We start from the raw sequence: 13354 nt of genomic DNA, 5'->3' as shown, positions 1-13354 counted from the left end.
AGAGCGTAACATCGTCCGCGTACAGTGCGATCTTTGTAGTCGCGTCTCCAAGCTGTACCCCTCTTATTGTAGGTGATTGTCTGATAGCCTGAGCTAAGGGTTCAATGGCCATGGAAAAAATTAAAGGTGACAGGGGGCATCCTTGTCTGGTGCCGTTAGTGATACATATTTCCGGGGAGGCGAACCCCATACCCTTAATTACTGCTGAGGGGCAAGAATATAGGGCACGGATAGCTGTAATCACAGTCTCTGGTATGCCAAATTGAGCAAGCGTATGCCATAGGTACTCCCATCTGACCCTGTCAAACGCTTTTTCTGCGTCTAGCGACAGGGCCAGCATGGGTGTCCTCAGTCTGGAGGCTTCTGTGAGTATGTTTAGCGTTTTTCGAGAATTGTCTGGGCCTTCTCTACCAAACGTGAAGCCAACTTGGTCTGTGTGTATCACCTTCGGAAGCAGGCTATTAAGGCGGTTAGCCCATAGCTTTGCATATAGCTTCACATCACCGTTTATCAAGGAGATTGGTCTGTAGCTCGTACATTGCGAGGGATCTTTGTTTGGTTTCGGAATGGGCAGAATAACTGCTTTTAAGAATTCTTTATGAAATGAGCCTGCCTCTCGGGCTTCCGAAAAGACCTTGAGAAGAATCCCATGGAGTTCCGGTTTAAAACAGTTTTATAGAAGGCTGTTGGGTAACCATCTGGGCCCGGAGCCTTGTTGTTTTGGGAGTGTTTAATGGCTAAATTAAGCTCATTTAGGGAGAACGGAGCTTTAAGTGCTTCTCCATCTTCGTCTGGGAGGGATGGTAAGCCCAGCGTCTGTAAGAAATTCACTATTTCACATGGGGAGGACTCTTTAGTAGTCATCGAGGGTTTAAGGTGGTACAGATTAGAATAATATTCCGCAAACGGTCTCTCCAATTTCTTTAGGGGAGTAGACCGAATTGTCACCTCTCCGGAGGGACAAGATCCTAGCCGCCGCTGTCCTGCTCTTTTCTCTTGCTATCTTTATTTAAAAAAGCAGGAATGTAAATCTTAGCAGCCAGCCCATTTTAGTTCAGTTCCATGGATAGGTGCTTGCTTATTGGTGGCTAAAATGTATCCACCAATAAACAAGCATAACCCAGGATCTCAAACAAAAATGTACTGGCTCCTCTGCATTTCATTCCTGGTTTCTGAATAAAGATAGCAAGAGAAAGAAGAAAAAATTGAGTAATAGAGTAAATTAGAAAGGTTTGCTTAAAATTGCATGCTCTATCAGAATCGAGAAAGAAAAAAATTTGGGTTTAGTGTCCTTTTAGAGTTTAAGGCACTAAAACAGCACAGTATGCAGATGCATTTTGTTTTTCAAACTATTGTAGTTGTAAATAATTAAACAGGAACTGGAAAGCCCCACATTTTTTGTAGTTACAAGGATTGAAACCCAATTTTTTTCTTTCATGATTGTATCTGTGTTTTGTTCTTATGGTATACTTTGTTGGAAAGGATACCTAGGTAGGCCCAGGAACTGCTGATTAGTGACTGGTCATATATGCGTAATGTTACTGGCTTACCCAATGTGTTCAGCTACCTTTCAGTAGTGCATGGCTTCTTCTTCAACAAAGGATATCAAGAGAACAAAGCAAATAAGATAATAAGAATAAGATTGCAAAGTTATTATCACGCTATTTTAATTTTTTACACCCCTTGTGTAGCCCGTAGCGTAGCTTCTGATTTATATTTCTTCCCATTGTTGGGGTTCATTTTTTAGCAAGTCAGGGTCTATCACCATAACCACTTGTTTTCTACTATACAGGAAAAGGTAGTATTAACACTGTGTATAGGGTTTCCATAGTGATATGACGGCCGTACTCCAACCCACAGTTGCTGATTTGCTTGAATAGTCCGTTGCCCGTATCAGGGGGTAACTATAGACAACTTTCTAGCTGTTAGTTCGGCATGAGATCCAGCATCAAATAAACAACTTTTTTATAATCGTAACATGAAAATATATTGAATCTATACACACATAGATGTAGCAGACAATAATACCAAGTAAGGTTAGTATACTTTAACAATTGTTGCACATTTACGTATCTGATTACGGGTTGATGCTAGTGGGTTATATATATAATATTTTTTTCTTATTTTATGATCTTTTGATATATTTATTTGTTTGTTATTTAGTTGTCACATTTCCTAATTGTATTTGTTAGTTACTTTTTTTCTGGGGAGCTTCCCTGCTTGCCTGTATTAAACACTAATGAGTTGCCAAAACAGGTGTATCCTATTAGTATGCACCTATCAAACGTATAGGGTTTTTAAACTAGCAAGTGTTGTCATTTTATCACTGTATTAGAAAAACAGTCCAGTATTTTACATTTATTCCATTTTATCAACACTTGCTTTTTTACCTTTTCATTTTATTTTATTTTATTTCACGTTTTAATTATACATTTACCAATTACATTTCTCACTTTGGATGAGTTCCTGCATACTTTGGAGACAGTCTGCCAGGCGGCTGTGAAGTCCTGGCCTGTTTTTGGTTAGCACCCCTTAAGGTGCGCTCCAATTGTGAGTATTCTGATTTATCACCCAATCATTCTTTGGCTGTAGCTGTGCTGGGCTATGTTTGTTTGCGTTTCCCCCCATATAGGACTGAAGAGCTTGCATCAATCAAAAAAATTTAAATATCTTGTCATTTGTTTATTATTTTCTGTAATTTAGTGGGGGGGGGGGGTTGTACTTAAGCTAATTTAATTAATTTATTTAATTGTTTTAATTTAGTTAATTAGTTTATTTTTATTTTACAGGCAAGTTTGTATTTATTTTAACTAGGGTAGAATAGTTATTAAATAGTTATTAACTATTTAATAACTACCTAGCTAAAATAAATACAAAAGTACCTGTAAAATAAACCTAACCTAAGTTGCAATAACACCTAACCTTACACTATAATTAAATAAATTAACTAAATTAAAAACAATTTAAAAAATTAAATTAAATTAGCTAAAGTACAACCCCCCCCCCACTAAATTACAGAAAATAATAAACAAATTACAAGATATTGAAACTAATTACACCTAATCTAATAGCTCTATCAAAATAAAAAAGCCCCCCCAAAAATAAAAAAACCCCCTAGCCTAAACTAAACTATCAATAGCCCTTAAAGGGATACTAACCCCATTTTTTTTCTTTCATGATTCAGATAGAGCATGCTATTTTAAGCACCTTTCTAATTTACTCCTGTTAGCATTTTTTCTTTGTTCTCATGCTATCTTGATTTGAAAAAGCAGTACTGTAAGCTTTACAGCCGGACCATTTTTTGTTCAGCACCTGGGTAGCACTTGCTGATTTGTGGCTAAATGTAGCAAACCAATCAGCAAGCTCTACCAAGGTGCTGAACTAAAAATGGGCCGGCTCCTAACCTTTTATTACTGCTTTTTCAAATCAAGATAACATGAGAACAAATAAAAATTGATAATAGGAGTAAATTAGAAAGTTGCTTAAAATTGCATGCTCTATCTGAATAATGAAGAAAAAATGTGGGGTTAGTATCCCTTTAAAAGGGCCTTTTGTGGGGCATTGCCCCAAGGAAATCAGCTCTTTTACCTGTAAAAAAAAAAAAATACAAACAACCTCCCCAACAGTAAAACCCACCACCCACACAACCAACCCCCCAAATAAAATAGTATCTAAAAAAAACCTAAGCTCCCCTTTGCCCTGAAAAGGGCATTTGGATGGGCATTGCCCTTAAAAGGGCAGTTAGCTCTTTTGCGGCCCAAACCCTAATCTAAAAAATAAAACCCAACCAATACACCCTTAAAAAAAACTAACACTTACCCCCTGAAGATCGACTTACTGTTCTGAAGACCGGACATCCATCCTCAAGGAAGCGGCAGAAGTCTTCATCCAACCGGACCGAAGTCCTTAACGAAGCCGGGAGAAGTCTTCATTCAAGCCAGGCGAAGTGGTCATCACTTAAAGGAACCGTCATTCAGTAAGAAGACTTCGTTTGAAGAGGATGCTCTGCGTCGGATGTCTTGAAGATGGAACCGCTCTGTGTCGGATGGATGAAGATAGAAGATGCCGTCTGGATGAAGACTTCTGCCCGTCTGGAGGACCACTTCGGCTGGCTTGGATGAAGACTTCTCCCGGCTTTGTATAGGACTTCGGCCCACTTGGATGAAGACTTCTGCCGCTTCCTTGAGGATGGATGTCCGGTCTTCAGAACAGTAAGTCAATCTTCAGGGGGATAGTGTTAGGTTTTTTTAAGGGTGTATTGGGGTGGGTTTTATTTTTTTAGATTTGGGTTTGGGCCGCAAAAGAGCTAACTGCCCTTTTAAGGGCAATGCCCATCCAAATGCCCTTTTCAGGGCAATGGGGAGCTTAGGTTTTTTTAGATAGTATTTTATTTGGGGGGTTTGGTTGTGTGGGTGGTGAGTTTTACCTTTGGGGGGGTTGTTTGTAAGAAAATTTTTACAGGTAAAAGAGCTGATTCTTTGGGGGCAATGTCCCACAAAAGAACCTTTAAGGGCTATTGATAGTTTAGTTAGGCTAGGGTTTTTATTTTATTATGGGGGGGGGGCTTTTTTATTTTCATAGGGCTATTAGATTAGGTGTAATTAGTTTAAATATCTTGTAATTTGTTTATTATTTTTTTGTAATTCAGTGTTTCTTTTTTGTACTTTAGCTAATTTAATTTAATTTATTTAATTGTTTTTTACTTTAGTTAATTTATTTAATTATAGTGTAAGGTTAGGTGTAATTGAACTTAGGTTAGGTTTTATTTTACAGGTACTTTTGTATTTATTTTAGATAGGTAGTTATTAAATAGTTAATAACTATTTAATATCTATTCTACCTAGTTAAAATAAATACAAACTTGCCTGTAAAATAAAAATAAACCCTAACTAGCTACAATGTAACTATTAGTTATATTGTAGCTAGCTAGGGTTTATTTTATAGGTAAGTATTTAGTTTTAAATAGAATTATTTAGGTAAATAATATTAAATTGTATTTAGATTTATTGTAATTATATTTAAGTTAGGGGGTGTTAGGGTTAGACTTAGGTTTAGGGGTTAATACATTTAGTATAGTGGCGGCAACGTTGGGGGCGGCAGATTAGGGGGTTAATAAATGTAGGTAGGTGGTGGCGATGTTAGGGACAGCAGATTAGGGGGTTAATAATATTTAACTAGTGTTTGCGAGGGGTGAGTGTGGCGGTTTAGGGGTCAATATGTTTATTATAGTTGCGGCGGCGATGTCCGGAGCGGGCAGATTAGGGGTTAAAAATTTTATTTAGTGTTAGCGATACGGGAGGGGCCTCGGTTTAGGGGTTAATAGGTAGTTTATGGGTGTTAGGTTGTACTTTTTAGCACTTTGTACCATAAAAACTCTTAACTACTGACTTTTGAATGCGTTATGGATCTTGGAGGTAGAGGGGTGTACCGCTCACTTTTTGGCCTCCCAGGACAAGACTCGTAATATCAGCGCTATGGAAGTCCCATAGAAAAAAGACTTTATGAAGTTTACGTAAGTCGTTTTGCGGTAAGGCCAAAAAAGTGTGCGGTGCCCCTAAACCTGCAAGACTCGTAATAGCAGCGGTAGTGAAAAAGCAGCGTTAGGCTGAAAAAGCAGCATTAACAGGTCCTAACGCACAACTCGTAATCTAGCCATATGTGTGTGTACAGAAAGTGATAAACCATGAATATTTAATTTGCCTGCAACCTCAACCCATTTTGATGGGTTGTGGTTTCCACAAACAGAAACAGCTATTTTAAATATCAAAATAAAGGAAGGACATATTTCTCATACATTTTATACACTGCAGCTGGTATAACAAGTCATTAGAAACACGTTAAGGTAAAAACAATTTTACAGTATGCTGTCCCTTAACTATGAGTATTGAATTAAATATGATCTTATTAAGTTGTGATCCTTACTTACAGCTGGTTTAGGAATCATTCAGAACTAGGACATAAAGTGTCCTGTGTGTGACTTACCTCTGTCTCCCGTAGTCTGAATTCCAAGGCTGATCTGGGACCCTCTGTTTTATCATTTTCCTTTAACTTCCCATGGATTTCTTTCATCCAGGACTCAGCATTTTCTATGGATGTCTCAAACTCATCTTGAAGAATTTGAGTCATTGCATCAAAGGGGCTGAAAAATAAATAATTCTATTAATGCATTGTCATCTAAATGCATCCTTGGTTCATTAAAGGGACGCTGTACACAAGATTGTTCTTTGCATAAATGTTTTTTAGATGATCCATTTATATACATTTGTAACAGTGTATAGTGTGCTGATTTTTTATTGTGCTGATTTTTAGACCACTAACCAAGCCCACAGTATCAGATGTAGACTTAAAGGGACACTGGACCCAAAGTTTTCTTTCGTGATTCAGATAGAGCATACAATTTTGAGCAACTTTCTATTTTACTCCTATTATCAATGTTTCTTCTTTCTCTTGTTATCTTTATATGAAAAAGAAGGCATCTAAGCTTTTTTCTTGGTTCAGAACTCTGGACAGCAGTTTTTGATTGGTGGATGAATTTATCCACCAATCAGCAAGGACAACCTAGGTTGTTCACCAAAAATGGGCCGGCATCTAAACTTACATTCTTGCATTTCAAATAAAGATACCAAGAGAATAAAGAACATTTGATAAAAGGAATAAATTAGAAAGTTGCTTAAAATGTCATGCTCTATCTGAATCACAAAAGAACAAATTTGGGTACAGTGTCCCTTTAAGTCTACAGATTTCTGCTTGCTCCTGTTTGTGTAATGTGTCGTTACATATGCAGGGGGGGGGGGGGGAGTTTCTGCTCTTCCTGATTTCTCAGCCGTTTCAGTGGGTGTCCCGGGCTAACCTCATCAACAAGTGCTAAAGTGGGAGCTTTTTAGTACGTTTTTAAAAGGTTTTATACTGGATTTTTTCAGTAGTGTCTATTACATATATACGTAGTGTATACTGTCCCTTTAACAGCACCTATACCTTTCATGGGGACAATACTACAGCAGTATCACAAGTTATCTGAAAACATATTTGTAGATGTTTATTGTGGGATTTTTATTATCTTTTAATCAGCCATAACTCCTGGTTAGTATACAATGCTTCTCTTTCTTTCTTTCTTTTTATTTTTTTAACATACATTTTGGAAAATGACCAAAAAACATAGCTTAAGTATTGGGAAAATTTTTACAGAAACAATAATGTAAAAAATAGTGCTACTGATAATAATAATATCATTAAACTAGGGCTGCAACTAACGATTATTTTAATAATCGATTAATCGACCAATAATTTTTTCGATTAATCGACTATTCGGATGAAAAAAAAAAACATTTTTTCCCTGTAATTAAAATAAAATCCCCAAAATTAGTATTACAAATATAAAATTCAGACTAAAACTTTACCTTAACACACCTGTTTGTTCAATTATTAAGCAGCAGAACACATTTTTATAATTAAAGTGAAGGTAAAGTTTTTACTTACAGAAGACAGCACTGCATTTGTTAATATTAATATAATAGAATCAGTTTATTTCTCTATTACATCGCTAGTTTTAAAAATATATATCTTTATAAATCCCTACCGTTTCGCTGCTGCCTCCTCCTAACCCCTATTTCCGTGTTTTTAGGTTAGTGACGTATAGAGCAGTCCCACCCGCTCTCTACGTCTCTCAAAAGCGCGTTCCCGATGCAGCTTTTAACTGCACATGCACTTCTCGACCATTTCACTTTCATCTGCGCATCATCTGCAATTTAATGATGCGCTTGTCCTTATCATTTATACGATGCTGATGACTTAAAGATTCAGACCTGTAAATAGAATGCATGCGCACGGGAGCACGCGCGGTGTTGAATGTAATGAAAAAAATTAGTTGCACATGCGCTCTTTAATGAGTAGGCAGATGATGTGCAGTGACGGCCACCTAACGGCCTAAATTTCAATAGGACAAGCTAAAAACTTGACTGCAATGAAAAAAAATCCCCAAAAAACGGGTTGAATAAACAAGGTTAGTAAATTGCCGGAAAAATTTTGATAACTCGATTTAAAGCAATAATTAACAGAAATGATGAATGAGACCTATGTTATTTTTACCAAATAAATGGAATTCTGGATAGAGACTAACATAACTTTACCTTCACTTTAAGCAAAACAAAAGCACACTGGTTGAAAAGAGGTAGAACAAGAAAGAGGTACACTATTATGGTTTATCACTTTCAGAAACTTTGCTTTGAAATACAATAATGTCAACATGTCCACACGCTCCTGGCTGAGGCTGGATATCTTTTTGCAAGCTATTTTGCCTGCAGCAGAGAAGAGGTGTTCAGATGGTGTTGAGGTGCCTGAGATGTATAAGTAGGGCTTTGCCAATTTTGCCAAGGTGGGATATTTATCTTTGTTTGCTCTTCACCAATGCAAAGGGTTTTCCTCCTTGGCGATGGGCCTTTCAATAAAGTAAGCCTTGACTTCATTCTACCATAAAAATATCTATGCAATGGTAAATAACCAGCTATAAGGTTAGGGAAAAACTATCTAGTCCGCTCTTAAAATAATGGTTGAATCTGGTACATATCACAATTTATTAAAATTTTAAATAAAAATTAAGTCAAAAGCACTATGGACTATATATCAATAACATTTATCTATACAGTACATATAATCAGCAATAGCAAGCAATCCGCTAATAATTGTGCATGCAGAAAATAGGGCACATGAATTCAAATAACTCCTATCAATCTAGGGCTAAGTGCAAATAACAAGTTCAGCACTATATCATGCCCTAAATCTCCTGATTTAATATAAGCAATTCAAATGATGACTCCTTGCACATAAGCCAGGAATAGTTGTACTGTCCTAAAAAGTGAAAAGTAGACGTCCTTTAAGCTAAGGACATAACCATAAAACACAATACCATGGGCAGGGGCTCATCAGAGTAAGGCAGCTGGTGCCATGCACAAACCAACTAATGGCAGACCAACTAATGGCACACCAACTAATTGCAAACCAACTAATGGCACACCAACTAATGGCACACCAACTAATTGCAGACCAACTAATGGCAGACCAACTAATGGCAGACCAACTAATGGCACACCAACTAATGGCACACCAACTAATTGCAGACCAACTAATGGCATACCATCTAATGGCACACCATCTAATGGCACACCAACTAATGGCACACCAACTGATGGCACACCAACTAATAGCAGACCAACTAATGGCACACCAACTAATTGCAGACCAACTAATGGCACACCAACTAATGGCACACCAACTAATCGCAGACCAACTAATGGCACACCAACTAATTGCAGACCAACTAATGGCACACCAACTAATGGCACACCAACTAATCGCAGACCAACTAATCACAGACCAACTAATGTCACACCAACTAATCGATAATGAGATTTGTTGACAGCTATTTTGATAATCGATAATTATCGATTAGTTGTGTCAGCTCTACATCAAACTAATCATTTATGATTGCAAGAAAGTGTTTGGATAGTTAAAATGTTAATACATAATTACATACATTTATGAATTTGAATAATGAAATGAAGATGGCTATAGTCTACATCAGGCATCATAAGCAATATTAACCCCTTAATGACCACAATGTACCCTGTATGTCACTGATCATTAAGGGTTTTTTCAGGACATAATAGCACAAGTCTAGCAAGAACACACTATTAATGCCCTCCCTCCAGCAGGCTTTGTGGAATAGAGCAGTCTCAACGCTGGCGGCAAGACCGCACTTTAAATCAATCAAGTCCCAAAAAAAGGCAAATGACATACAGGGTACGTTGCTGGTCCTTAAGGGGTTAAATCCATTAATTGTAATGTTTTGCTTTTGCCGCATATTCTTTCATTACAAGGCCAGTAAAAATGTTGCACAAATTATCTTGCAAAGCCAGCGATACACTGGTTTCTTTGTCCCTTTTATTGTATACTAATCTGAGTGGTTTTAATTATTTAAAGGGCAGCTCGAGTGCACTAGAATGAAAAAGAAGCCTGAAAAAATGCCTGAGTTGCTATGCAATGTTTTTGCACTGGATATTTGATGGATTGGAACAGCAACAAAGTACATAGAAGCACAGCAAACCTTGCTTATGCACTACTATGAAGCTGATAGGGGATGATTAGATAGATAGGTGGTTCTGTAAATTATCATTAATGCTATTATTGTAAGTTTACCAAAATAGTTATAGGAAAAAGGAAATAAAAGAGAAGGAAGGAAGAATAACAGACCTACAAATAAAAAAGGGAAAAGATAAGAATATACATACGATAGATAGCATGATAGATAGCATGATAGATAATAGATAGATTGATAGATAGATAGTTAGAATGATAGATAATAGATGGAAAGATAGATAGATAACAGATAAGAATAGATAGAATGATAGATAATAGACAGATCCATAGATAGATAGATAGATAGATAGATAGATAGATAGATAGATAGGACAGACAGATAAAATATGATAGATAAATAGATCCATAGATAGATAGCTAGAAGATAGATAGAATGATAGATAATAGATAGATACATAAATATATAGTTTTATATATATATATATATATATATATATATATATATATATATATATATATATGTATATATAATATATATATATATATATATATAACATAATTTATGTAAGAACTTACCTGATAAATTCATTTCTTTCATATTAACAAGAGTCCATGAGCTAGTGACGTATGGGATATACATTCCTACCAGGAGGGGCAAAGTTTCCCAAACCTTAAAATGCCTATAAATACACCCCTCACCACACCCACAAATCAGTTTAACGAATAGCCAAGAAGTGGGGTGATAAGAAAAAAAGTGCGAAGCATATAAAATAAGGAATTGGAATAATTGTGCTTTATACAAAAAAATCATAACCACCACAAAAAAGGGTGGGCCTCATGGACTCTTGTTAATATGAAAGAAATGAATTTATCAGGTAAGTTCTTACATAAATTATGTTTTCTTTCATGTAATTAACAAGAGTCCATGAGCTAGTGACGTATGGGATAATGACTACCCAAGATGTGGATCTTTCCACACAAGAGTCACTAGAGAGGGAGGGATAAAATAAAGACAGCCAATTCCTGCTGAAAATAATCCACACCCAAAATAAAGTTTAACAAAAAACATAAGCAGAAGATTCAAACTGAAATCGCTGCCTGAAGAACTTTTCTACCAAAAACTGCTTCAGAAGAAGAAAATACATCAAAATGGTAGAATTTAGTAAAAGTATGCAAAGAGGACCAAGTTGCTGCTTTGCAGATCTGGTCAACCGAAGCTTCATTCCTAAACGCCCAGGAAGTAGAAACTGACCTAGTAGAATGAGCTGTAAATCTTTGAGGCGGAATTTTACCCGACTCAACATAGGCAAGATGAATTAAAGATTTCAACCAAGATGCCAAAGAAATGGCAGAAGCTTTCTGGCCTTTCCTAGAACCGGAAAAGATAACAAATAGACTAGAAGTCTTACGGAAAGATTTCGTAGCTTCAACATAATATTTCAAAGCTCTAACAACATCCAAAGAATGCAACGATTTCTCCTTAGAATTCTTAGGATTAGGACATAATGAAGGAACCACAATTTCTCTACTAATGTTGTTGGAATTCACAACTTTAGGTAAAAATTCAAAAGAAGTTCGCAACACCGCCTTATCCTGATGAAAAATCAGAAAAGGAGACTCACACGAAAGAGCAGATAATTCAGAAACTCTTCTAGCAGAAGAGATGGCCAAAAGGAACAAAACTTTCCAAGAAAGTAATTTAATGTCCAATGAATGCATAGGTTCAAACGGAGGAGCTTGAAGAGCTCCCAAAACCAAATTCAAACTCCATGGAGGAGAAATTGACTTAATGACAGGTTTTATACGAACCAAAGCTTGTACAAAACAATGAATATCAGGAAGAATAGCAATCTTTCTGTGAAAAAGAACAGAAAGAGCGGAGATTTGTCCTTTCAAAGAACTCGCGGACAAACCCTTATCTAAACCATCCTGAAGAAACTGTAAAATTCTCGGTATTCTAAAAGAATGCCAAGAAAAATGATGAGAAAGACACCAAGAAATATAAGTCTTCCAGACTCTATAATATATCTCTCGAGATACAGATTTACGAGCCTGTAACATAGTATTAATCACGGAGTCAGAGAAACCTCTATGACCAAGAATCAAGCGTTCAATCTCCATACCTTTAAATTTAAGGATTTCAGATCCGGATGGAAAAAAGGACCTTGAGACAGAAGGTCTGGTCTTAACGGAAGAGTCCATGGTTGGCAAGATGCCATCCGGACAAGATCCGCATACCAAAACCTGTGAGGCCATGCCGGAGCTATTAGCAGAACAAACGAGCATTCCCTCAGAATCTTGGAGATTACTCTTGGAAGAAGAACTAGAGGCGGAAAGATATAGGCAGGATGATACTTCCAAGGAAGTGATAATGCATCCACTGCCTCCGCCTGAGGATCCCGGGAACTGGACAGATACCTGGGAAGTTTCTTGTTTAGATGAGAGGCCATCAGATCTATCTCTGGGAGCCCCCACATTTGAACAATCTGAAGAAATACCTCTGGGTGAAGAGACCATTCGCCCGGATGCAACGTTTGGCGACTGAGATAATCCGCTTCCCAATTGTCTACACCTGGGATATGAACCGCAGAGATTAGACAGGAGCTGGATTCCGCCCAAACCAAAATTCGAGATACTTCTTTCATAGCCAGAGGACTGTGAGTCCCTCCTTGATGATTGATGTATGCCACAGTTGTGACATTGTCTGTCTGAAAACAAATGAACGATTCTCTCTTCAGAAGAGGCCAAAACTGAAGAGCTCTGAAAACTGCACGGAGTTCCAAGATATTGATCGGTAATCTCACCTCCTGAGATTCCCAAACTCCTTGTGCCGTCAGAGATCCCCACACAGCTCCCCAACCTGTGAGACTTGCATCTGTTGAAATTACAGTCCAGGTCGGAAGAACAAAAGAAGCCCCCTGAATTAAACGATGGTGATCTGTCCACCACGTTAGAGAGTGCCGAACAATCGGTTTTAAAGATATTAATTGATATATCTTCGTGTAATCCCTGCACCATTGGTTCAGCATACAGAGCTGAAGAGGTCGCATGTGAAAACGAGCAAAGGGGATCGCGTCCGATGCAGCAGTCATAAGACCTAGAATTTCCATGCATAAGGCTACCGAAGGGAATGATTGAGACTGAAGGTTTCGACAGGCTGTAATCAATTTTAGACGTCTCTTGTCTGTTAAAGACAAAGTCATGGACACTGAATCTATCTGGAAACCCAGAAAGGTTACCCTTGTTTGAGGAATCAAAGAAC

At 37.3% G+C, this 13354-nt stretch overlaps 1 protein-coding gene across 1 annotated transcript in view; it reads right to left on the bottom strand.

Annotated features, from left to right (window-relative positions):
- SYNE3 (spectrin repeat containing nuclear envelope family member 3) overlaps positions 1-13354 on the bottom strand; it is a 256474-nt gene that overhangs the window by 182105 nt on the left and 61015 nt on the right. Inside the window, exon 2 of the mRNA XM_053708894.1 lies at positions 5983-6139. Coding sequence (XP_053564869.1) covers positions 5983-6126 — 144 coding nt within the window. The 5' untranslated portion in view covers positions 6127-6139. The remainder of the gene's footprint in view (positions 1-5982; positions 6140-13354) is intronic.

This window comes from Bombina bombina, chromosome 1, assembly GCF_027579735.1.
Source record: "Bombina bombina isolate aBomBom1 chromosome 1, aBomBom1.pri, whole genome shotgun sequence".
NCBI lineage: Eukaryota > Metazoa > Chordata > Amphibia > Anura > Bombinatoridae > Bombina > Bombina bombina.
The sequence above is the reverse complement of the archived record's forward strand: the minus strand, read 5'-3'. Positions and strand labels throughout refer to the sequence as shown.